Source organism: Anas acuta, chromosome 5 (assembly GCF_963932015.1).
Source record: "Anas acuta chromosome 5, bAnaAcu1.1, whole genome shotgun sequence".
NCBI lineage: Eukaryota > Metazoa > Chordata > Aves > Anseriformes > Anatidae > Anas > Anas acuta.
The window spans coordinates 10,522,745-10,550,359 of NC_088983.1; the positions used below are offsets into that span (position 1 = coordinate 10,522,745).

General features: G+C 35.9%; 1 protein-coding gene across 7 annotated transcripts in view; it reads right to left on the reverse strand.

The window, feature by feature from the left end:
• KLC1 (kinesin light chain 1) overlaps positions 1-27,615 on the reverse strand; it is a 49,628-nt gene that overhangs the window by 11,596 nt on the left and 10,417 nt on the right. For 3 of the 7 annotated variants that reach the window (XM_068682631.1, XM_068682630.1, XM_068682633.1), the window contains exons 2-13: positions 21,562-21,823; positions 18,480-18,710; positions 16,330-16,408; positions 14,120-14,345; positions 13,560-13,647; positions 12,707-12,808; positions 11,922-12,095; positions 11,669-11,768; positions 10,744-10,793; positions 10,586-10,653; positions 8,578-8,686; positions 5,017-5,178 (exon numbers count right to left, since the gene is read on the reverse strand). In XM_068682631.1, coding sequence (XP_068538732.1) covers positions 5,017-5,178; positions 8,578-8,686; positions 10,586-10,653; positions 10,744-10,793; positions 11,669-11,768; positions 11,922-12,095; positions 12,707-12,808; positions 13,560-13,647; positions 14,120-14,345; positions 16,330-16,408; positions 18,480-18,710; positions 21,562-21,822 — 1,650 coding nt within the window. In that variant the 5' untranslated portion in view covers position 21,823. Of the gene's footprint in view, positions 1-672; positions 1,107-5,016; positions 5,179-8,577; positions 8,687-10,585; positions 10,654-10,743; positions 10,794-11,668; positions 11,769-11,921; positions 12,096-12,706; positions 12,809-13,559; positions 13,648-14,119; positions 14,346-16,329; positions 16,409-18,479; positions 18,711-21,561; positions 21,824-27,615 lie in introns of those variants that run through there. The other 4 variants (XM_068682632.1, XM_068682634.1, XM_068682635.1 and 1 more) reach the window with 3 other exon arrangements.

The following is a 27,615-nucleotide window of genomic DNA, read 5'->3' on the forward strand; positions in this document are numbered from 1 at the left end:
CATTGTGTTTAACAGAGTACAAGCCCCAAGTGAAAGCATTCCATCAATCTAGAAAGAAAACTGTTTTATTTTTTTTCTAAATATCTATGGTACTTGCAAACATGTTTGTTTAATCCTAAAGTCATTATGCGAAATATTTCTGATCAGAAGCATGTATGGTTAAATTGCTGTGCATCATTTTAACTCTCACCAAAGAAAACGTAAAACATGACAAAAATGCATTTTTTATATATTGCGTTCATGTTTTACACAGCTGTGCTCATCCAAAGAAATTTCCAACTGAGCACAATTCTGTTGGTATGTTTTACTCTTAAAAACAAAAAACAAAACAGTTTATTAAAAGTGACCACTTCCTACCTCAGAGATACCCTATGTGATTACGAAAGGAAGAGTTGTGGAAGAAGAAAGCAAAGTGCTACTAAGCAGACCAAGACAGACACCTGAGTTGGAGTGAGTTTATTAGAAGTTAGAAAGACAAATACACAAATCACTGAACACCAAGATTAGTAGAGAAAAGCATAATTGCCAAAATTTCACACAAAGACTAAACAGCAATGCTACTTTAGAATAATCATAAGTGAAGACATCCAGAGTTCCATATTGATGTTAACCATGTAATAGGTCTCTAAATACATTTTAAAGCACTTGGAGAACATGCCTTACTTTTACGTGTTTTGTTTTTTTCTTTTTTTTCTTTTTTTTTTGTTTTGTTGTGGTGTTTTTTCTCCTGTAAAGATCACCATCATGCCATTTCAATAATACCTTGTGTGATACTTTTAACTACCTTTTTTTTTTCCATAGTGAACAGCTACTTATAAAGTTCATTGTTACTTCTTTACTAATGTATTACACAGCAAATGGTTGTAATAACATTTTGTATGACTAGATACATATTTGGCAAAGCTACACGTGTACAGAAATAGAAAACCAAAAAAGACACCAGCACTGAAGGAATGGCCAGTTTACAGGGAAGTGTAGCTCTGACAAGAATCTTAAGGGGTTTGCTAAAACACAGCAGTCAGTACTGAAGAGAGAAGTTAAAGCTTGAAGATGGTGCACGCCCGTCATGCAGGAGACAGTATAAGAACCACAAAAGGCATCTAGGCCTGTCAGAAACGGAGAGAGAAAAACTGAATGAAACTGTTGGGAAAAATTCAACAGTTTTCAATTTTGAACAGTTATGTTTACAGTATTTCTAGGTCACGCTCAAAGCTATTTTTTTTTCCAGAGTATTTGGACTGCGCTCAAGTACAAAGTGCAGGCCCTTGCAGTTACCAGAACATGAAAGTTTCTGCAGTTCAGCCTATATCACTGATGTACAATGTACAAACGAGCATGAATGATGCTGGGCATTTGTCATGTTAGAATTGGTACAAAACATAAAACATCTTTAAGAAGGGAGAGCCTTGATATTGCATTTTGTAAACAAGGAAAGGATTTTTCAGCTGACGTTAACGCAAAAATAAAGGAAAAAATAAAAAGAGAAGGAGGAAACAGAACAAGGTGCATTCATTTCAGCTTTAACTTCTGTCAGGATTTTCCTCAAACAGAACTCTAAGAAGAACGAGGTCTGCCCCTAGCCTCCAGACAAAATTCTGTTCATTCCCTTAGGGAATTAGAATCCATCTAACTGTCAATTCAGTCTCTTAAATATGTTTTAAAACATTTATGTGTTTGTATACACACATACAAATATACATATATAAAAAAAAATCCAAGTGGAAACTTCTCTGCTTTCACTAGTGCAACAGGGCAGCTGAAAGAACTTGCCTTTAAAAATAATCTGGGGTTCAATCAACACAACCTCCACTCTTGGTACAAGTGCAGACAGCACTACCTATACTGTCCATGTGTGTTGAGAGCCTTTACCTACAGCAACTGGAGCAGACAGCAACCAACACGAGTTTTGGAAGTGGCAAAATGCCGTGCTACCGAGTGACTGGGAGATCAAAATCTAACCAAAGAATAGTTGTGTCTCAAATCCAATTGCAAATGTTGGTCAAACTTTTAAGAATATGCGCTTCTGTTTGGCAGGGTTGAATAAACTGGAGTGTAAAATTCCAGTTAGAAATATTCAATTAATGAAGGATCAATTATTCCTATGTTCTTAAACTAGTCATGCTGCAGTAGTCACAATGGTCCAAAGACCAAAGGCAAGACAGATTTGGTAGGTACAGAGTATAACTTTTTATGCTAACATATTCAGAATAAGTAAGCTGCCAATTTTTAAAAACAGTAAAAAAAACAGCAAACAGTAAAACTGCTAATTTTTATATCACTCAGGGAATGAGAATCACCTTTCTCTGTTTGCTTACAGCTCCCCACTATTATTATCTCCTGTACTTTACAGCTATCAGCTACAAGGCCCATCTGATTTGACTGTCTGACATTTCTCATTAAACTAGAGCAACTTTTGCCAGCTAGTATATGGTAACAAAATTTACTGCGTTCATTTCACACCCGAAATTGGACTTGTTTGCCCCAAAGCCCAGCTTTTTGAAATATCTTTTATTATTCTAACCCATATACTTCCTTACACTAAAAAACTTTACCTTAAATTAAACATTATTATATCATGAAGATTTTTAACTGTCCTCCAGCTGGCTGCAAAATCAATTTACAAAAATGCCCATCTGATGTACTATCATTTTCTTAAAAGTGGTGCAAGAGGGGACAGATTTATTTTCTTCTTTAGAAAGTGACAGTGATAAAAAAGACAGATATACTAAACAATAAGAATCTTGAGGTACAAGAATAAATTTAAAATATTTGCAAAGATAATTTGCCAGATTTCCAATTTTTGGTGTTTTTAGACAAAATATTTCATTGAATATTCAAATATCTTCTTAGATTTAAAGGACTGGCTTCATAAGAAACATTTAAAGATGCACAACCTTAGCTAATTTTAATTGTTAATTACAGATCTGGTTCAATATTTCACTTTTTTTTTTTTGTAATAATATATGACATTACATTAAAGCACACAGTGCTTACTAGGAATTTCATATAGAAGTCACTTAATTACAATGTCCTCTTCCAACAACAAAAAAAATCATTGTTTGATGCTCTACAGACTCCATCTATTCTCTCTGACAGCGAAGAACATGAGTCAGCTTGAGCACCTCAGAAGAATCTAAATGGAAAAGGCAAGCCTTTCTTTAAACTCTACAGACAGCCAGATTAAAAATCTATTATACATTGTGAATCAGAATGTTTTGTCTGGAGGAAACACACAAAGGGTAAAAAAACTACACCATATATGTACAGGGAAGAACAGCACTGAGATGGAAACACTAGCAGTGTGGAGGGAGAGAGAGTTGCCCACTTTATATATAACATGTAATATAAATTCTTAAGAGGGAAAAAAAAAAAAGTAAATAATGAAGACCAGAATAAAGCAATGCCACTTGAACACACTAAAAATGAAAAATTTGCCTTGGGAGGAGAAAATTTAATTTTTCAGATCAACAAATTTTATCACTGAGTCCCATTCAAATATTGACCTAGAAATACTGTCCATTGTTTTTCCAGAAGGCCCTTTCAATCCAAAACCTGCATGCTTGTTTAATTAATGTCAATAACAGAAAAAAGTTTTATCCATTTAGAACATACAGTCATGCAAAGTACAGCAGAAATTCAGGGAGGAGTACAGTACACAGTTCTAACGCTGAATGGGCAAAATTAGAGTTAAAAAAAGTTATCCAACCTTCCTTTGGATTTATTAATGATGCAGTGTTATTCACGAGAGATGCTGATTGACTGTCTTGGCACTGAGAACACCAATGCCAAGAAAACAATGACAAGGAGACGAAAGAAAAGACGGAAAGAACATTCTCCTTTGAAACTAAACCAGTGTATGTTTTATCAAGGTTTCTTTGGAACTTGTATATTTCTAATATTTGTGAAGTGTGGCTTAAAAACAGACAAACAAACAAAAAGATTGCTATTGTAAGAGAAACTAAACTTCAGAGCGCTCAGTATTGCAAAGTAGGCTACTTCCCCTCCCATAAAGCAAAAGCAGGCAAGTACACCACTTCTATCATCCAACAGAGTGTTTTCAGCAGTACTACAGCTGGGAGTTAGTTAACAGTGCAACTGATATCCCATTGCTAGCAATGGGATAAAGCATGGGAAAGCTGGTGTGGGAAGTCAACAGGTACATAAACCTGACCAATAACTGAAAGGTTGCACTGTCTTTGAAATAAAGGAAAGCAATAGTTAGAAGATGCGTATGTAATCACATCATGTGTGTGTTTTTAATTTGTGACAATCAGTGTTATGCTGTGAAGCCAAGACATAAGAAAAACAGAAACAAGCCCTGACTCCAGTTAAGTTCCAACATGGGAAAGTGATAGTAATATTTCACTTAAGAAATGTGAAATTGCTGTCATTTTCTTATGTGATGGCATTGTGTATTCAAATGGATTGTGTAACAGCCTGAAAAATTACGCTGTTTCTTCTAGTAAGTTGTGTAAGGTGGAGACTGGAATTATTTTAATATTAGGCTCATCAATTTACTTTAAAACCTCTAACACTTAATACATCTCCATAGCAAATGTGATTCCAACTGATGCAGCACTTTCAAGGAAACATTTAAACTGTGGGCAAACATGGCATTGAAAGGACAAAAGCAAAAGCAAAAGTTTATTGCCAGAATATTTCTACCAGTAAAAAGAAACCCACTGAAAAGCAATTAAACATCAGACCATAACCAGGACACTCAATCAGCATTAATCAACTCAGAGTTAAATTCAACTGCTTGGGATTCTTTACGAAATTTCACCGTTCAGGACAACAACAGAAAGGATGTTTTAAAGTTTTAAAACATTACATTTGGTTTCGATATGATCTTATGAAAAACAAGATATTACTCTTTATTTCTTAACTGATTCTGCAGAATTACAAAAAAGGCAAAGTAGATCAACCACGGACCAATGACGATACGATAGGCTGGTGAGGATTTGTGATGGTGATAACTGATCTAGGCTATTTTCTTTAACTGTGTACTGTACTTACCCCATTCCATTCTACGCTCATACTCACTTCCTCGCCTCCATCAGGCCCACTCTCGTATTTTACCACATCAACATTGAGGCTTTCTCGGCTTCGTCTTTTTTCTATGCTCTCAGGGTCATTCAGCACTTCAGCAACTCTCTGTTTATGAACATTGTCAAGACCCTGAGAATTAGATAAAACAGAAAAAGGTTTTATTTTATTACTTGCTGTACTCATCTGCAATTCACACAAAATAACCATATCAATAAACAAGTCAAATACACAATTCCATTGCTCTGATTCTGCTTTCAACAACTACCTTTTGCATCTGAATACCTAATTCCTATACACAGTTGCATTTTATCTAAAATACTGACATATGAAACAATACAGTAATATATCCTTCAGAAATAAATACAATAGAAGTGAAATAGAATAGAATAATAGCAAATAAGCTTATAATAGGCAGAACAGACTAGATATACACACAATAGAGTATATTTAGCTTGTTTTAAAGAATGCCTATCGATTACCAAGTAATCCTTTAAATATCTTTAAGTGATAAAATACTTTCTATGAGGTATTTTACCCTGCACTGAAAGTGCAGGGAGAAGTCTTTAGCACAGAAACTAGAAATAAAAATAAAGCCCAAATCATGTTCACTTTCTTTATAACAAACCTAGTCCACATCATAAATAATTTTTGCTGACAGGAAGAGATCCCAGAAGAATACCCTGCACATACAAAAATACTCTGCGTTTTTTACTTTGCAGCATCAGCAGCAAATAAAAGAGGGCATCGCTAGGGCAAATCCATGAAGTCCAGCACAATGTAAAAAAGAATACAGAAACCATGCAGAAATTCTACCTATTCTATTTTTCATAATGTTACATTCTAAAACAGCATTTATAACTGCAAATTTTAAAAATAGGAAGAGAAAAAGACAAACAAATGAAACCGATTCTAAGACTTGCACCGGTCAGTGATCACCTGCTCAGAACTAACCACATAGGCAAAAGATAGCTTGTGAGTATAAGCAGACAATTATTCTTCACTGTGATTATCCAGTAAAAAGCGATGAAATCCACTGATAATAGCTTACAAAAGCATTACATGTCACACAGGGTACTGGGAACACTATTTCTGATTTGAATGTAATCAGAATTTGGCAATTCTAAAAGGTAAACAATAATACACTTTTGACACGTACACTCTTAAATGCAGAGCAAATACATGAATAACAATGACGCCTGCTGTCGTAGTGGCATGAAGAAATCAGGTTGTTGGATCCCAACAGCTGCTTTCCACTAACTGAAGAGTTGGACAGCCTTCCCTAATGGAATTCTACACACGCGGAACCACGAAACCAATATATAACGAGCGTGTATTTTCATTTCCATGAGGCCATATGGCACAGAAAAGCGATTTGAGTTCACAGACGGCAGAGTAGCATAGACTCAAAACAGCTTTTGTACCAATCCTTTTAGCAGCAGCTTATAAAAAGCATAAATCTATTTTAATTCACCGCTAAGGTGGTGATAACTCACATATGGACTTTAGGCTCTGTTCCAAAGTTATCATCTCATTTACCTCATGTATTTAAATAAATAAATAAAAATAATAATAAAAAATAATGAAAAACCACCACCACTACCAAAAAACAAACAACAACAAATGATGAGGAACTGCACTTTCCAAATTTGTTTGATTTTGTCAGGAAGGAAGAAGGGCAAAGAAAAGAACTTGACTGGTCTCCAAAAACCTAGCACGTACATCCCAGAAGCTAAGGCAAACAAAACATGCATGAAGGAGAACAGAGCCACGGAGGACTGATGCTTTTCCGCACCTCAGAACAAAAACACCTCTTTGCTTTTAGCTCAGAAGGGGAAAATGCATTAACCCTGCCTGTTCTCTAATGCCCTTAATAGAAAGGTAGTGTTCAATGCTTCTAGGAAGACAGCAACGTCTCCTACATGCCCAAGGCTAATGCTGCATTTGATGTGACATATGAGGCAGCATCAGTGTATATATTACATTACACACCAATGGAAGTTTTCTTTTTAATATGCAAATATAACTTCAAGCAATTTTTCTTTTCTTATACTATCATATTATGCGTATTTACCTTTGCTGTATCTCCACTTTAAAAAAAAAAAATCAAAAAAATCACATGTAATGACAACAGTAAAACTAAGAACCAAAGGAAATACATTAAGATATATGTTGCAATGCACATTCATTTCTTATTTTCAAATCACATTTCAGTGACAGACACACCAAAAAAAACATCAGTAAGAATGTACCAAAGTCATTCTCAATAAAATAAAGTATCTGTATTGACTATTTCCCCCCATCCTTTAATTTCCCCTAATGAAGAACTTTTTTCCCACATTCATGCTTTGCTCTTAACAGTTTTTCCATTTATTTACATATATTCCATTTATTAACACTTTCTAGTTTTCCACCGTTTGTAGAAAAGTGAACTTGTGTCACCTTGTGTCAAAGAGAGCTATTGCTGAATTCACTAGGAGCGCAGGAGATTTGCCAGGTACCTTTTGCTCTATCACTTTTCTAAAAGTCTGCTTGTATAATGCACCATACACTGAAAAAAAAAATCATTCTTTAAATGGAAACTTCAAATTAGTACAATCAATTAAATGAAAAAGTACATTATCAATAAAGATATGGTCCATCATTTAAGTGATTTTACTTGAACTAAGAATTTAAGCTTAGAATTTTAGATGGCCACATAAAAAATGCTTCTGAAAAATATAGATCTTATTTACTATTTACTATTCCATAAGACAATTAAAATTGAACTTTCCAAGGTTTTTTTAATTTGTTTTGATTTTCATATTTTTGCTTTCCATCTCGACAATCCTTGTTTGCTTGTCCAGCGTTACATACTTTCATATTAGACATTCTATGAAATCATTTGAAAGGAAAGGAAGAAAACAAAAGCACTTTCCTATCTTTTAACAGTGAGAAAGGGTTACTTGAACAGGAGATTTGACAACACAGAGACAGCCTTAAAGAAAGCGGAATAGTCTTCCTCAAACTTGAATCACCATCCTATTCTCTGCAACTGATAGGTTTGTAATGGTCTTCCAAAGGTTAGAGTCAAGCAGTCTGCACCAGTCACAGTCAGTGACGGGAAGAACAAGAACATCTGTAAGTTTGACAGCTCATTATTAGCAGTGCATCTCAGACAGAACAGCAGTACTGGCAAAGGAGATTATCAACACAAACTCTCCATTCTCCCTTAGCTACAGTTCATCTCCCAGGGCATGTATCCAGCTGAGGACTGCTGGCCAACACAATGTTCTCAGCTTTTCCATTTTCCACATAATTTCACCCACAATTTCAATCATGTCCCAGGTACATGGTGTCACTGCCATAGCAATTAACTGTTTGGATGGTATTCATTTATCACTCGATCAGACTGAAATTCAAGGGGGACACCAGGCACCAGCCAGCGAATAGCTAAATGTTTATATATTCTGCATGTATGATAGATATTGAAACTGAAAGTCTGCATAACCATAATGCAGGGATAGCACTGAGGGGAATTTTCATACTTGCCTGTTTACGAGATCTCATTGCTGCCTCTTCTAATGTTTCAGCAGCTTCAAATTTGCCTTGCCGTCTGTAAAGTGCTCCAAGGTTCTTTAAGGTAGTTGTTACTGTTGGACTATTAAAAATGAATACATTAAATTCTTTATTAGTTTGCGAATTAAGAAAACATAAATGAATATATCCACATTTTTTGGCTATTATTAAACATCCTGAAATATACTATACCTTATTCATGTACAGGAAGTATCTGTTAAGACATTTCAAACTGCACTACTAACTCACACTAGGATTAGTCAACAGCTCTGTACCTGAACATTAGTCACGAGCCTCTAGAGCTACCCAAGAGAAAACTGGAGTGCCATATCCTCATGTTTCTCAGATGCATCTCCAAAGGTTAAAATTTAGTTCAATCTTGATGTGTCCAACTGAGTAACTCCAAAGCATCCAGAAAACATACATGCTCATACATACAGTGACTGTTACTGTAGTATGCATTAGTCACAAAACAAATGAACAATTCCTTTCATCAGTTATTAGTATCTATTTTCAGTTTCTGTGCAAACTAGGTTTGAACAATAAAACTAAGGAAAAAGATAACACATTTCATTAACAAGTCTCACACTCCAAAACAGACGTTTTTGATTCAATGGCACAATGAGAGTTAGAATTAGTTCAATGGCAATATTGTTGCTTGAAGGTTTGTTTGCTCCTGTAACAGCAGAGGAAGGATTTCCTCAAGCATTAGAACAAACTAGAACATCAAAAACAAACCAACAAAATACATGGCACCTGGAGCTCAGGGTGAAAAAACAGGGCGGATTTCAACAGTACAAAGGTTTTTTTGCTTGTTAGATGCAAGAATTCAAGCAGTGAAGAAAGAAAAAACCCTCACTGAACATCACTAGTACGGCTTGCAGTCTTTTCTTCATTCACTGTACCACGTCATACATTAAAAAGACAGTTAAGGAACAAAATTAAGACAAACAAAAAACATTTCACCAACTATGATGCAAACTGAAATGCTTGTTACTCGTCTTCCATTTTAAAAGACACAATTTCGTTCTCACAAAACTAATATTCTTCAGGCTTTAGAAACTCAAATAATGCAGAAGTGTAGCAATTTATTTTTTCTTCTGCCAGCTAGAAACCCAAGGCTCAGTTATTTTACTGTGTTCAGCTCTGGAGCCCCCAGCACAAGAAGGACATGGAGATACTACAACTCCAGAGGAAGACCACAAAGATGATCAAGGGGCTGGAGCACCTCTCCTATGAACACTGAGAGAGCTGGGGTTGTTCAGCCAGGAGAAAAGAAGGCTCCAGGGAGACTTTACGGCTGCCTTCCAGTACTTAAAGGGGGCCTACAGGAATGCTGGGGAGGGACTCTTGGTCAGGGAGTGGAGTGACAAGGGAGACAAGGGACAGGGAAGAATGGCTTTAAACTAAAAGAGGGTAGATTTAGATTAGATGTTAGGAGGAAATTCTTCACTCTTGAGGGTAGTGAGGCACAGGAACAGGTTGCCCAGCAAATCTGTGGATGCCCCATCCCTGGAGGTGTTCAAGGCCAGGCTAGATGGGGCTTTGGACAACCTGATATAGTGGAAAGTGTCCCTGCCCATGACAGGGGGTTGTGGAATTGGGTGATCTTTAAGGTCCCTTCCAACCCAAACCACTCTATGTTTCTATGATTATTTGCGCTGTCTCCTTTTTTCTTCTGGTCTTCTCTACAGGTTTTGCTGGGGCAATGTCAGAGAGAGCATGTATGCCAGCCAACTGTATAAAAAGAAAGGTGACCTACTATAGATCTCATCAGCCTAGATTAAAAGCAGCCTCAGGACATGAAAACTGCTACTGTCTGTGTTCCTGAAACCCAGTTTTGGGCCTGAATATCTAATACTATAGTTTTTGTAGCCCCAAGCAAGTTGCTGGTTTGTTTTCGTTTTGAACATGCTTTAATCTGACATTGTTGGATGCTGCGTGCTGCTATCTGGTTTGTCCTGTAAAAAAAAATACCTACCTATCCACTTTGCAAGCTTTGTACCAGCCACCATATTCTCCAAAAGATGTGCCATCTTTTTGTTTTCCCTAAAAACAAAAATAACAATATTTAAGTTATAAATCAATTATTTTTATTTAATAAAAACTCCATAAAAAAGATGATGACAACGGCCTTACTTTGCATTCTTCCCTCTCTTCTGCATGCATCCAAATAGGCTTATTTTCATCTGATGAAACAGAAGAAAATATTTTATAGAAGTACAAAGCTACAAAGCATTCATTGCAATATTTTCACCCTTTTGAAATAAGGCTGAGAACCACAGAGTTATGCGACTACCGTAACAGAGAAAATCATTGTCTGTACTACAGAAAGTAGCACAAGATCAATAAAACTTTCTTCTTTTACAGTTTTCCAAATCTGTCTTTTTGTTATCTGAACTTAGGAACAGTTACTTCTGAGAAGCTTTGAAACCCATACGTATTGACACCAATTTGTCATGCGCCTAGTTATGTGCTAGCAAACACACATTTTTTTCTTATCGTAACAACTGTTTTGACATCCTAGTGGTGCATATGCTACCATCAGAGAATGCAATGAAAGTTCTTCTCTCTGATTTATAGTTGATGATGAAATGCATTTGACTCCAATGCACAGTGTAAATTACAGTAAACAACATTTCCCCCCATTCTTTAATTGTATTAATGAAGGACTTGTATTAACAACATATTTATTATGTCATGAAAAATCTGTACTGACTTTTCTGTGAATGGAAAGTGACCTATTTTTTTGACTCTATAAAAATAGCAAAATTGGTTTCTGTTGTACATAAATTATGCCAGAAATATGATGCATGAGACATAAACCTAAACAAGTTTCCCTCATTTAAGAAAAACTCTCCTTTTGAAATAAACGTTATTGTTGTATCTAAACACTTTCTTATGATGTGTTTTGCAGTACTTCAATGCATTTGTAATCTCACTTTTTAAATCTGCCTCAAGCAGACAACAATTTTAACCAGGATACAATTGCTCTCCCACAGATTTTATTTCTTAACTACAAAAAATCAAATACACATTCAAATCTAGGGACTAAGTTACTTACCATCTACAGAGCCAAATTCCCGTTCATGAGCACGAGTAAGAATCTCTTTGTATAAAGTTTCTGCTTGCTTAAATTTGCCTTGTTTTAGATAGCAAGATGCCTAAAAACAAAATACCCCCCCCCCAAAAAAAGGTATCAGCACACTGTTTTATTTAGGTTCGATAAATAATATAACAAATACATTCTGAATGAAGGTATGTTCAATTCATCAAAAAATGTTACTTTTTCTTAGATTTATTTATAAAAGGCTTACCAGGTTATTCTTTGTTTTTGCAACATTTGGATCATCTGGTCCCAGCTTAGTTTGGTAAATCTCCAGTGCCCTCTGATAGTAGTATTCTACCTCTTCATATTTACCCTGGTTCTGGCATAGTAAAGCCAAGTTATTTAACTGTTTGGCAACATCAGGGTGATCTTTCCCCAGCACCTGAAAAATCAAAAAACTTGTATTAAAACATTCTCCAGTCATTATATCAGGGTTTAGAAATGCATTAGTTAGACATGACCCATTGTATTTTATTCCTCAAGAACTGCAACATAAGGATGATGAAAGCAAATCTTGCAATAGAAGGACATGAAAACCACTCAATTCTATTACAAACTGAGAAGGTTGTAGAACAATTGGCAGTAAGAACTATGCTATATGTGCTGTATTATGCGAAGAAGTCTGAAGATGGAGATACTCAGTCACATGGACTAGAATAAATATCCACAGACTGAGAATAACCAAATTAAAAGCTTTACTGATATTTGTTTTTTAAATTACAATGCTCTTGTCAAATCAAAGATTATTCAATCAAAATGAGAGAAAAAGGTAGAGAGGTTTATTAGAAAATACGTAATTTACAATATACCCAGAGTGCTCTAACAGCTCTGTAGGACTACTGAAATTTAATACCGTTTTGTACTTCAGACATTGGTAACTACTGTGATTAATCTGACAGATCTATCCAAATAAAACATAAACCAAATGTAAGGACATTTACTCCCACCCCTACAAAAATCCATTCAAAGGTGCTCTATTTTTTTCAGTCATACCTTTTCTCTGATTTCCAGAGCTCGCTTACACAAAGGTTCTGCTTCTTTGTACTTTCCACGTTTACCATAAAGTACTGCAAGATTGTTTAGAGTTGCTGCCACCTGCCAACAGAATAGAAATATTACTTATTGGAATTCGCAGATACAAATATCTGACAAATACCATCAAAATTAATGTATCTGCAATGCACTGATGCTTTCAAATTTTCCACAGTGCAGATCTCTTGAAATTTGCAAATAAAGAAATAAACATTGCCAAACAATACACACACAAAAAGAAATCTAAAACCAAAAACAAATAAAATCATGAAATAATTCATTTGTGGAAATGACATTTAGTACATTCTTGTCTTACAAAGTTACCCATCAAAATTATACTCAGATCCACCTCACTTTGACACAGGCTGCATGATGTGAGATACCCCAATTTTAAACACCAAGTACAAGTGTTTGATTTATGTTTCATTTAAAGGCAGCAGCAAAACAAATCAGAAGTATGCCTTCATTTCAAGTTTGAGAAAGTGATCTGAGTAAGCAAATTTAAAATCTTTCTTCACAAATTAATCTCCCATAGAAGATCCATGCAATCTGATCCAAAAATCAAGTAAGTACAGATCATTCGTGGTGAAACAGCATCGAATATGACCTTCAAAAGGCACATTAAATATTTAAGAGAAAACAAAGAATTTTACAGTGTGACCTCCTACCTGTGCTGTTTAGAGATAAGCCAGGTCTTAAAAACCTTTCCTGTTGAGTTTAATATTAGAATGAGTTGGGGGAAACAAACAAACAAACAAACAAACACAAACAGTCAAAAACACAACTAGAAACATGATGTTGCATGTATACAAACCGCTGGATGATCTTTGCCCAAAGTCTTTTCACGGATAGCCAAGGCATCATTTAGGAGATTTGCTGCATCTTTGTACTTGTTCTGGTCTCTAAATTTTAAAGAGAGTCATAATTAATATTGGGGATTCAGAAGAGGAAGTCATAACAGTGAAGCTGGCTTCATTACTGGCCTAAAGACTGGCTACTACAAGAGAATAGTAACTGAGAATACATTCAGGAACCAGGAAGTGAAAACCTGAAGCCCATATCTATAAAGTAGTTAGCAGATCAAGGACTTTCCATTCTCCAATTTCTGCCTCTAGATCATCTGTAAGTGGGTAATCAAGACATGCCCCCTCAGTAAACCAAATAAATAAGCAAGCTTCACTCTAAAAACAAAAACACAGGCAAAAATGCAGCAATTTGATTGTCTTTTAGCATGCGTAGACACATAAATATTGCTGAAACTTCTTGAAGGTTTTAATAAAAACCAGGGAATGGAAAATAAATGCTGAACGCTGACAGCCTATAGCCAAATATTAAATATTTAGTTAGCTGACATTTATCTGTTGCTATACAAACCTGTACACCAAAGCAAGTATGTTCAACATAGTGGCAACATCGGGATGATCATGACCTGAAGTCTTCTCCAGATCTTCAAGAGCTTGTTTACAAAGAGGTACAGCAACCTCATATCTACCCTGGGATGCGTACTGAATAACAAGATTATGAAGGGTCCTTAATCTTGCTGGAATTTCGTAGCCACCTTGTTGGGCAGCAGCTGCTGCACTGCTATGCTGCTGTTGAACTGAAAGAAATTCACAAGATTTTAAGTTGTTTTAAAAGATGACAGTAACTTGAAAACATTTAACATTACTGCACAGTGACACAGAATGAGACTGAATTGTATTCCTTCAATACAAAGCATTGGTTCTAGAACATGCTTAACAGCAGTTATACTGTCTTGAACTATGACAGCAAAAAAGACCATTTCATTCTTAATATTCTGTCCTTGCTTTATAAACAAGGGTACTGTATTAATATTATTTCACTTTTTTTAGTTGAAAGGGTCAAATCAAATAAATGAAGAAAATAAGAAACCATTTCAGCTCAAATTATTAACAGTTCTCAAGACTGTATCATAATTTTACACTCAGAAATATTGAAGTTTTCCTGTGGAAGGAACACTAACACAGAGAAGTCAAGTACCTGCAAAAAAGTTCACCTGATTTATTCTTTTTTCCTTTATTCTCCTTCTCTAAATGTAGATTTTGTTTGCTCCCCTTTGCTATAACAGGAAATAATTAAGGTTGGCATAAAAAGGATTAGAACACCTTGGATGCCAGGAGTAATAATTACAAGAGAAAAGGCACCAAGACGAAGCCAGGGTCAACATTTTGGTTTTATTTACTAACCTTCATATTTAGCCACTTGTTTTCTACTAGCTACTAGGTTTTGGTTGTTTAAACCCCCTTCACATTCCTCTTTAAAACAAAGAAACAAAAAAACAAAAACAAACAAACAAACAAAAAAAAAAAAACAAAAAACAAACAAACAAAAAAACAACTCGTTTCTCTTCAGCTGGGAGATTTCAGGAAAGATTGAGGAAAATCATCTCTTACTCATTTTCATTAAATTCTAGGCAACACACAGGACAAGGGTTCCAGCCATGAGCTTTTCTTCTCTCTTTTTTATTAAAGGAAAAACACTCACAGCAAATGAGAGTCTTTTTACTTCAGTGGAATCATACAACTCTAAGCCTACACCCACAATTACTGCCTACTGAAGCATTTAATTATTTTTTCCTGGAGGTCAAGAAAACTACTGAAATGTCACCCTCTTCTTTGGTAAAGCAAAACAGTAAAATGACAGATGGACTATGCAGGTATAGAAACAGTTTTGCCACACAACTTTCCTAGTATAAAATTCTAGATAGGGCAGGATGAACCCAGGATGGTGCTCATGCTCAACACTAACCTCTTCTACTCTCTTCAAATCCTCCTTCCATTGCTGGTGTTCACTACCATGCTATCAAGCATGCAGCGCACCTTGAATATGAGTCCATACTGGAAATTCAGAACTCTGATTACTAAGGTGGGGTGAGTCAGATATTTTTTTCCTGTTATTTATCTACTGAGAATCACACACCACCAGCACACTGCACAGACGCTACAATATCAATACGTTATATAATATCAGCTTTACTACCATAAGAGAGGCAAAATATTTCATTAAGCAAAGCTTATCTATCAACGTCTTCCTTCACCCTCTAAATCAAACTTCACTCTACCCACTTTGATCAGTCCTTCTGACCTGAAGACAACACTTCTAGAATGGGTAATAAATTAAGGAAGACAATCTTAGCAGAAGATTGCCTGAGAAAGATTTCACGCTGAAACCTGCCCTAAAATGTTAAATCGGATAATTTAAAAGGTCATTAACAGAATTTACCATCTGGGCAGACCATCAGAAAGCTTCGCTGTTTCAGAGCACGCCTCAGTCAGTCTGCCACTCTGAGGCCCACAAAGACTCTGGGACCAATTTTGTGCTAAAGTCAGCTCCAATAATTTTGCAACAGAGCTAGTAAACTGATTAAAAACCTAGGCCCTACACATATCAATCATCACAACCAGCTTTCTGGCTTTCCTGTTTCCTTATTCTAGTAGGGCAAGAGGCATTCAACACTCCACTCTATCCCAAAAGCCCCTAAGCATGGATTTGTTTTTCGGATTAGCATCTTTAGCTTTGGCACTGAAGAGATACATTGACATTGTAATTTGAAATGCACTTACTTCCTTGACCTTGGTCATCTTCATCATTGGGAAATAAGTCATCCAAAGGCTCTTTGGTGGAATCTGTATCTTTATCCTCCTATAGAAAAAAATAATAAAAATGTTACACTATTAAACCTAATGCATAAAAGGACAGGTCTATTTAACCTGCATTGTTAAAGGAACTCTCCAGTTCCAGACCTTTGGAATTGTCGAGAACAACATTTCTTGTAGAAGTTTAATTATGTTCAAATGTATTTACACACTCTGTCCTGAAACAATATGGGACACCTTCAGGAGAGACAGGAATAGAAATCAGGTCTCCTAGATTTCAGTCTTAATTTAAGCACACAAGAACACATTTGTTACTCTTACAAAGACATCATACCTACAGAAAGTACCCGTGGAAGAGTGAACACTACTAAATACACAATTGTCCACTGTACTTTGAAGTCATATATGCAGTTAGAGATGAGCAAGGGAGAGAAAAAAAGAGATTCATCTCCTGAAGGAGAATAAATTTGCACCAGCAATTTTAATTCTGTCACATCAATTTCTGAGGACTCAATTTCTGCACAAATAACAGGATTTTGCAATTGTGATCTGTAAAGTTCAAAAAGAAAAAAAAAAGCACTTGGAAGGAAGTTCATCTCCAATATTCAACTCCTGGAACCATACTAACTTCTGCAAGATCTATCAGCATATATTGATTTTAAGCATCCAAAGATCATTCAGACTCCCACAATCACATAAAACAAAGAAGCAGATCATCCCCTCATCCTGTTTCCTATATATGGAGCCCACATAATACTAACATTTCTGAGAACTTCAAATATTTATCTCAGTAAGTAGAAAATCCAAGAGCACATTCCTTTTTTTCTGGCTCACTATCCAGCACCTTTTCCTGTGGATGAGAAAAAGGGATTTGCTGCATTCAAGCTCAATGGTTGCAAAGTTGGGTGCTCTGCAAAAACTGCAGATTGATGAGACTGAACACCTGAGATCTTATTTTAAGTGTGCAGATTCCAAGCTTATTGTGAGTATACACAGTTGGCAAAAGATTAACAGAGACTAGTCCACATGGTTAGTGAAACTATAATGATGCTTTGCTTACTTCATCCCTATGTGCAATTTCAAATAATGGTGCTATTTACATCATCTATAGATTATAGTTCAACTTTTGGCACACAGAAATCCCAGTGCTTCCTCCTCTGAACTGTTTTCTTCTCCTTAAAGAAAGACTACCTAAAAGACTTCACTGGCAGTATTCAACTACTAATACCACCGAGAAGTTCTGCATGCATCTGACAAAAACAGCTCATGGTACATTAAAAGAATTTGGTCAAGCAATTGGTTAAGCAAGACCAAAATGCATACACTTTCACCCATTATAGTCCTGAAATAGTAGGTTATGAAAAACTGTCCTTTCCAAGACATGGCTGAGTACATCTGAACATGAAATGAGATCTTTCTCTACAATACTACCTAAAATAAGAAAGCTAAATAAAAGGACAGCATGAAGAGCAAGTAAGTTATAAATCTTTTTAAGTATTAAGTTACTTATGTAAATTAAAATTGTAACCATCTTCTATCCTAACCTAAGAATATGTAACACAACAGGTTAGCTAAACATGACTGAAAACATGCAGATGATCACAATGTCTGGCAGAAGATCCAGAAAGGGGATTTAATGATATCCTATCCTAGTGTATAGCCTATATTGAGGCTACAGAGACTACATGCTACTTTCACTTGACCAAAAAAATAAAATAAAATAAAATCCTGCAGTCAATATAAGCAAATTCCCCACATTCCTACAATCTGCAATAGTTTGCACTCTTCACTTATTTTAACTGTTTAGAGTATAGAAGGAAGTTTTTGGTCTCAAGGTCAGTTCTTCAAATTTTTTATGCTAATGTGATGCTAAATAAGTATTAATGGATTTTTCATCCTCATATGTATTTTATTATCTACAGGCAGTAAAACATGTACTTTCTTAAGATAAGAACTGAACTCTAAGAATCTAAACTATGTGACACTGGTGCAAGGCAAGCATTTTAACAACATGCTTATGTGAGCAACAAATGAGGAGCTTGTATCTGCCATTTCTCTTTAACTAGATTACAACACATACGTAAACGTGCACTGCTTTTTACTGTACAGCTACTTACTGATGGTGAAATATCATCGTCATATTTTTTTAATTGATTCATGAATTCTAGATGTTTCTTTTCTTCCTCCAGTTGGGCTACAGATTGCTCGCTTTTCTGTAGTTTCTGTTGCGTATTGGCTAGTTCATCCCGTAGCCACTGATTTTCCTGGCACAGCCGGCGAACCTGAGCACGCAGTTTCTGCTTCTCTGATTCCACTGCATTTAAGTGATTTGACAAGGCCATCATTACCTGAAAAGCAGAAGGTATCTCATGACATACTTCCTCCAGAATGCAGTCCTGTATTTAACACACAAGCCTTTATCACTTAAAACCTGCATCATCTGTGAAATGTGGTAAACATTTGGATTCCACCTTAATATGTACCTGATACTTGCTTTTCCTCTATTATTTTTATAAACCTTTTGTTCAATCAGAATTAACCCACAAGTAGTCTTTGCTGATTACCGTTTTTCATAATGCTGTTAGAATTCAAACTGCTTTAGAATCTCTCCAAGATTACATATAATCTTAAAACATTATGAAAAATTTGAACTAGGACTCAGATTACTGAAATGGAAACTTCCATTCCATTAACACAAAATGGAGCAGTAATGCTTTTAGCCTGAAGGATCACCTTCCCTGTAAGAACTAAACCAGAGTACTGCTAATTTGACAGATTCCAAATAGAGAAGGGTTCATATTTATGCTTGGACTTCGTAAGGATGAACTCTGCATAAAGATAATACTTCAAAGTGACAGTTATACTACTTAGATCTAAATGTGCACATGAACACACGATTATATAAGTACTTTACCTATATACACATGTATCACAAGCTTGAGTGTGCTTCCAGTGTGTTTGAACAGTCATATAAATAGGACAAAACCAGAATGGTCATAAAAGCAGTCTATTTGGATATATATTTTTTTTGCTAAACGATGTCAAATGAAAAATAAGCACATTAAGTGAAAGCCAAATGCTACACAAAGAAGACACTCTGCCTTCACAGTTTAATCTACCAGTGACACATCTATAAAAACACTTTGTAAAAAATGGCCAGTGGTGATACTAAAAATCAACTTTTAGATGAAATACTAATAACTTCAGGGTGTGAAACTCATCTTCTCAATTTCATGGTTCTTTAAAACAAAGTAACTTTGATGTGTTTTTGAGCTAAGTATTTCATCTGAAACAGATCATGTTTTTAACCAAAATTTCCGGTTTCCAGGGAACACCATAATAAGGAAGAAGTAGTTTCTAGAGAATTCATGTGAGATGAAACACCATGGATAATTTTCCTAACACCAGTCCAAACTTCTGGACTTCAGCACCTGCCTATTTACATATTCAAAATAATTTAAATTAATTTGCCTGTTCAAACAGTTTCATTTGCAACATCAAAAAATGTACTTAGGGAAGTTGCAATAATACAGTCAAATTACTCAAACAACTTTTTATAAACTACAACAGCAAAGTAACCCCAGAGAGTAAGGTTGCAAAGGATTCTACGTGAAATAAAAGTTTGATTACTTCTTCAGCAAAATCAGTTTCATCTTGATGGAAGTTAACATGTACTTCATCGTATCTACACGTCACTCAAACACCCATAAAATACTCCCATATCTTAATTTAAATTAAGCAAGTGACAAAATACTACTTTGTTAAAACCCAAAGAGCACAGGAGGACTGGGCTTATCACGCCTGATCAGTAGCAGTGTAAAATACAGTTACTTTCCTAACAAAGGCAATAAATATGGACTTGTTGGCTCCTCAGCTGCACCTCACAAAACACCAGCTAGAGTAAACAAGGCAATATTAGCAACTGAGGCTACAGAGCCTGACAAAGCCAAAAAAAAACCAAAAACCTACCTGTTCAGAGTCCCAGTACCATGCCGAAGTTAGAAGACAAGGTAACTCATGCAGTCACAGATCTTCTACTAACACCCATTAAAGGTAACTCAGCTATTACAGTTTTATGCCGTGTATCTTTTAGCATTTTCTTCCAATTCATGGCATCAAAGCATGCAAATAGTAAGGCCTAGCAGACTGTACCAAGTCCAGGGTTTCTACATTCCCATGTGTAGCAACATACATTTGTTCTTTTTCTCAGGCCTCCGCTCACCATTACCCAACACACAACTTCCATAGCACCAAACAAGAACAATCCAGATAAGAAGACTGAGCACAATGACAGCCCAATACAAAGCCTATTAATATAAAGTTATCCCATCAGCACCTTCAACTCATTTGCCATTTTATCTTGATGAGTGTGTTGCATCCCATATATTTGGTACTGGATCAAAAAAACATAAAACTCCTGAAGTTGGAATGTGAACAAAGTCCCCACATTCTGACTAAACATTTTCTCAAATCTCTTCTGCAGATGATACCTTCATTCACTAAGTTAGTTCACAGAAGTTAGTTCTCAACCCTTTCTTTTAAGCATAAATGAAAGTTGTTCAGATTCTATACTAAACCCTTAACCTTTAAAATGTGTTTAAATTCAATTTTGGTTTCACAAAACGTTCAATAAACATTCTAGATTCTTACGGCCAAGGAGCATCATGAGCTTGTATAAAAGAATCTTAGAATTAAGGCAACAAGAACATAGATTTAAGGTCATAGAAGAACTCAAAGGTTGGGTCTTCTAACCCTGAGCAAAATCCTGTTTTATATTATTAGTGTGTGATCTCCCTAAACAATAGCTCAGAGTTCAAATGCCATTGCTTAGTTCTTGTTTGAGCAGCTCATTACCTGACCAATGCCATTGAAAAGTCTAAACAGAAAATAGCAACTATCCCACTGAAGTCAAGGGAAGCTCAGTTACGGGATTCAGTGCTTTGATACTGAATGGATAATTAATTCTGCACCACAGTAAGACAGCCGCTAATAATTAGAGCAGTCTTTTTCCTTAACAGACAATAACAACTCACATGTCTCAACATGCTGCTGATATTCAGTAAAGCAAATGTACATCTGCCAGAACTGATCTATTTATTTTAAATTCCAATCAGAGAACAAATAACGATCTTTCATTAATTTCTTCATACTAAAAATTCAGACAAATTCTGAAATGCTTTATTTTCACTTCAGCTTTACCTGTGCTTCACTAAGGCCAAGTTCCAGCATCTCCAGTGACTTTCGAATCATGTTTGATTTTTCTTCAACCAGATTAGTTTCATCATCTTTCTTCAAACATTTCAGTGTTTCAAGTAAGCTCTGTAAAATTGAATTGTGTTCATTCTTCAGTGCCTCTAGTCCATTAATCACTTGCTTAGTTTTGGCAATGATTTCATCTTGAGTAAGCTTCTCCAACTTCTCTTCCTTTAGATACACCATTGTGGACATGTTTTCATACATTCTGAAGAAGAAGAGCACACTAGTTAACCACAGGGTACAAAAAAAAAAAAAAAGCAACAACAAAACCAACCAAACAAAACCCAGCCAAGCCATTCTCTACAAGTGAATAAAGATTTTTTTTTTTAAGAAGTCATTCAAACATAATTGTTTTAAATACATACTCATAATGTAATGATATTTTTGCAGAGCTTTCACAATGTTTTACATCCTGGCTTTGAACAGCAAGATTTCCAGTTTCTATTTCCAGAGTTAATATCAACACTAATTCATAAGGCAAACAGCTGAAAATAAATAAACAAACATGGCAAAAGACTTTCCAATAAGCCCTGAACAATCATGCTGGTTTTCTAGGATTCTGGTTTGTGCAGTAGCTGGTGTATAAAACATACGTTATAATACATACAACTGAAGCCACTGATCTACAATTATCTTTACAGCTAGTCACAAACTAGAATTTGAAGAAATACCATCCAACCTTCTAAAAAGGTTGATCAATCAAACTTTGTCCTTTTCCAGGAGCAAGAAAACACCATCTTGATCCTTTTCCAGGGGGGTACAAAAGCTAGTATCTTTACGTATTTTGAAAACAACAACTGCCCCCTAAGATTACTTTACATCCATTGTTGTTCCTGTAGAATTCGATATAGATATTCAATTGTCTACAGGCCTAGACACAACTGTTTTGGGTAGGCTACAACAGCTGTTACGTGCTAGAAAAAATTATTTGTATAACACAATCCTTGTGATAAATGTTTCACTGTGCTATTTAGTCAGCATGTTGCATGCTTTATTAAGGCTATCAAATTTCTGGATGTTTGTAAATGCCTCAACCGAGTGCAAACTATAGAAACTCTGGTATTTCTACCATTATATGTCCTGCTGCTGAAGTGACAACCAAGTATAACAATGCTGCAATATGACCAGAAGACAGAAATCACTTGATTCTGTTTCTGTATCACCAGAAAAATGTTCTATAATGAAAAAAAGAATTCAGGAATTGTTCCTTTATACTTAAGATATAAATATCTTCAAGTGTACCAGAAGTATAAATTAGAATAAAGTAGTAATGATTTTTCAAAAACCTTTTCACATCTATACAAAAACACTTGTGGAAGCTTTGATAAATTAATGTTTAAAGTGAATTTGCTAAATTGCATTAACATCAGTGAGTATAACTTAAGAAGAAAGCACCCCCAAAATTTATAATCACTTAAATCTTGAATAAGAGTGTTTTAGGAATAAGCAATACATACACACATGCCTTCATGGCTACAGCTAAAGGATGTGCTTGTACTCTACTCTATTGTGTAAAAGAGGCTGTTCATTCTCTTTACATACACTCAAATCTCTGTTACAACTTCCTGCAATGTGATTTGTAAAAAAATTCATTTCCATTTGTCACAAAAGAGACATATGCTACACTAGTTTATTTTGTTACAATCTATTGTTTGAAAACACAGATAACTTGGGGAAGCAGTGGATTAGGTTTGATGGCAATTTAGTACAAGAACTTCATATTCACAAACAGACGCATAGCATATACATCTGTATCAAACATCTACTCTAGCCTGGTGTAAGAAACCAGCTCACCAAAACATGACGAGCAGAACAATTATTACACAATTCCCATTCAAAATATGAGAAATATTACCTAGAATGTTTAAATACCATTTAAAAAACACATACTCTCTAAAATTGTGTGTAAATGGATTGCAGTTTAATGCAAACCAAGTCTGTAAATAAACGCAGCAAGCACAATCGTGTAAGAAATTGTTGTGGGTTATGCTAAATTAACCTATAGCTGAGCCCTAATTACCATCCAGCACGCTGCCATGCTTTCAATTAACAGCTTCTGCCCTGAATGCAAAGAACTGAACCTTTGATCATACAGAAATAAAAGAGCAAAGGACATCTTTTGAACAGGGACTTTCATTTTGTACTTGAGAAGCTGTGAGAAATGTCATTTGTAAATACTTAGAGTTTTTCTACAACATTTAAGTTTTCCAAAATAAGCAAGTGTTAATTTGCTTCTGTCTGATGTGAGCAGGGACAGCAATTCCTCTGCGTGCTTCAGTGCTTTGTAGTCATTCTGTGACATCAAAGATTGAAGGCGGGTGTGTGGGCACGTGTAAGGTGTATATACAGGCTGTTAATAAAAATTGCACATTTTAACCACCAAAGCAGAAGTTAAATGAATGCAGATAAATGATCAGCCATGCACTGTTACAAAGAGGATATATAAAACCAAGAAAGTAATGCCAAAAAATACATCGGGCCTTGTAACACTCATCCCTTCATGCAAAAATGAATCACATAGCCTGGGGAGAACCCATCCAACAGCAGAAATCCAGAACAAGAAAATAATCTGTGTGCACCACCACATCTTAGGTGTGAAATGGACACCAATTTGTTACTACAGGGAAAAAGGGCTGTCAGATCCTAGCTAGAATTTGGCACGTAGCTCTGGCTGAATACACAGAAGGTGCAGTTCAGGAAGGCTAAGCCAGCATAGAAACCTTTGAAGAAAGGAAAAGCAGGTTTAAGAATTTATTTTATACCCAATGGACACAAAAAAGATGCGTAGAACTGATTGCATAAGGAAAGGAATAAATCATTCTATGTAGGTTTTGTAGGATGTTTAAGTATCTCTGAACAAAACACTACAGAAGTTTGGAAAACGTTCTCCACAGCAATAATGTATATAACTGAACAAGTGAGAAAAAGGGAGGATATCAGACATACAATTTATTAAGCTATCAGATTCTTTGTAAGAGTAAGATTAATAAATATTTAATATCTTTTACGAGTAACATGGAGGTATGGTGCTATTTCTATGATTTAAAAAAAAAAATCCATTTTAAAAGGGCAAACTATTCATCAAGCATGACTGTATTTGACAACATAATCATGCAATTCGTTTGGCATAGCCTGAGCCCCCAAATCCCACACAGGCAGCAAAAAACTTGAGCTTGTATGCAAAAGTAGACATGCACACATCCAAGTGAAAAAGGACAAAACCTACTGTACACTCCTATTGCCTTTTTTTCTTCCCCAGAAAAAATCTTTATGCTCCCCCACAGAAAGGAAAACAAACAAACAAAAAAATAAAAACAAATGCACAAAACAGCACACAAAGGCTTCTTAAGGCCCTTTCCATTTTACCCTGACATCAGCTTGCAGTCCAAATTTTACCTGTTACAGAGCAGGGGTTCTAGGTTCAAATACTAATCTTGTAATTCAATTTACAAGTGACCAAATAAAAATAAAAATCAAGATGCACAAAGGTTTAGAGCTGGAAAACAAAACCGTGGATCAAGGGAAAAAATGCAATGTCAGAGTTACAGACTAGCCTGCTGGCTTAGTCAATGTATGTATCAGATTAAATACGTGCCTGAGTAGATCTTGAGTGTGAGCATCCTGTTTATTTACCACCAGACCATTCTGTGTACTAAGTCGCTTACCACTTTTCAAACACCTTTAAAAAGGAAGCAGTTTGCTTCTAACACAAAAATAGTGAACTTGGCCAGTTATAAAAAGCTGCACAGTTACACCTACTAAAGAGGGTTTTGCAGAATTTCACACCAATCAATTTTGTAACTTCATTCAAAGAAATAGATTGGGAATACTAAAAATCTAAACCAGAGGAAGCAGGAACAAAGGAGAGCCAAGGCTACTGTCATGTAGCTGCTGGGATAATCCCATCATATACAAACTACTTACGGGCTGTATCCTTAATCAGTTTAAGTATTTTTTTTAGCCATAAAACTTTTAAAACAATAACACTGGTACTGCTGACATTACAATTTGTGCCCAAGTTCTCCTACGGACACACATGTATCTAGCGAACTTCTCAAACTCTTATTTAAGGATCTTGTAAACAAATAATTTTCTGTACTCACCTACTTTAAAAAGTGTCACTTCCCTGCAAATTCCCTCAAAGGATAAAAAGGTTCATGCTTAAGGTGAAATTTTACTTTTTTATTAAAAAAGTAAAAGTCTTTGTTAAAACTTTATTTCCTTATTATATATCTCTAAAAGTTTCTTCTCTCTGTATTGATATTTTCATGATTTAATAGGTCACATTTCAAGTACTAAAAGCTTGGAAGAAACATTTTAAAATGCATCTAGATTCTGACCATCACTGCTTGAAAATAAAAAAGGAAAAAAAAAATCTGTCAAGTCCGGCAACAAATCAAATTCTCCCTGAAATTTTTCTTCTGAAAATATAGATGGGACAGCTGACACAGTAAAAGCTACAGGAGCTCCAAGCCATGCCTCCTTGCCCCATCATCTCCATGGGCTGGAAAACTCCACAGATATGGCATGTATTAGTTTGACCTTTCTGTGTCTCTAGTATGTACCTATCAGCTCACTGTTTGATAATAATAATTGGTCTATTGGAGGGCTTTTAACCCTAATTTCACTTAGTGTCTCCTTAATTACATAGCAAGGCTCCATACACTGTACGTGCTGGTTTCATTCTGTGTTAGTTGCCATCTACAAGGCCTTAATTCCCAGCTCAGCCCAGACGCACATCTCACTGCATCGCGGAGCTCTCCATCTTGAAACGCTGCTACCTGCTTTACTGCTCATCTGCGCAGGGTGGGAGACTGCTTCTCAAACAATTCCAACAGGATCACAAGCTTTCCAAGCACAAAAAGATCATCAAACACAAAAAACTGCCTGCCATGGAAGAGGAGTACTATGTCAACCACTACATGAACTGCACCTCCTCCTAACAAGGCAGCTGAGGGCACACGCCCGTCAGAAATGGCAGGGATGAATCACCCGGGGATGTCTTTCATACACTCAAAGGCATTTGTAAAAGGACTCGGGTAAGGAAGAGCCAGTTTGAACATACTGCTGTTACAGCTTACAGTCACATATGCCCAAGTCTAAAATATATGTATTATATATATAAATATATTTTTATACATATATATATATATATATATACACACACACACACATACAAGAATGATTCTTTCAACCTAAGATGTTACTTTCTTTCCATGAGCCTATTTCCTGCTACCACAGGCCATATTCCCACACCCAAAGAAATGTATACCCTCTCTTTTCCTTTGACTTGCCCTCCTTTTAATTACAATGACCTTTTACAGTCAGGCATTTTATTCCGATACACGCATATCTGATGCCACTGAAGAAACAGCACAGTTTTTCCTCTGTGTTTGACACATTCAGGACTGTGGACGAACTGCCAGTGCTATATATGAGTCTCATCATAATACTATATTTGAGTCCGTGTATGAGCCTCTAGAGAGCAGAAAATCTTGAACTGTGTCTGGAAGCAGTGCTGCTGGAGGTCAGACCCGAGGTACCCTCGCTGGCCCAGTTCTGCAGAGTGCTGCTGCACTTCGGTACTGCCTCGGGGTTCCAAAAAGGCGAGCTCAGAAAGTGTCTTTGCAATTTAGCACATGCATACACAACCTACCTTAAAAATAACTTGGTGAGAGCAATTACAGCATGTACTGGAGCCCATAAACTGCTGACCAGAAGCAGGCAAGATGGACAAGCAACCAACCTTAAGCTGTATGAAGGCCTTTAGAACAGGACATGTCAAAAAAAATAACCCCTTGGACTCGCTTTTTTTAAAATCTATCAAGTTCCTGCTAGTAAGCACCCAAATTAAATAGAAAAAAAGCAAACAAACAAAAATGACCCCCTTTATTGCGCTCCTGCCAGAGCTAACCCTGAACGCAGAAGGCTGCCGTGCCACCTGGTTAAGAGGAAGGTATGCAAGGTAAATACTATAAAAAGGACTCTTGTACTTCT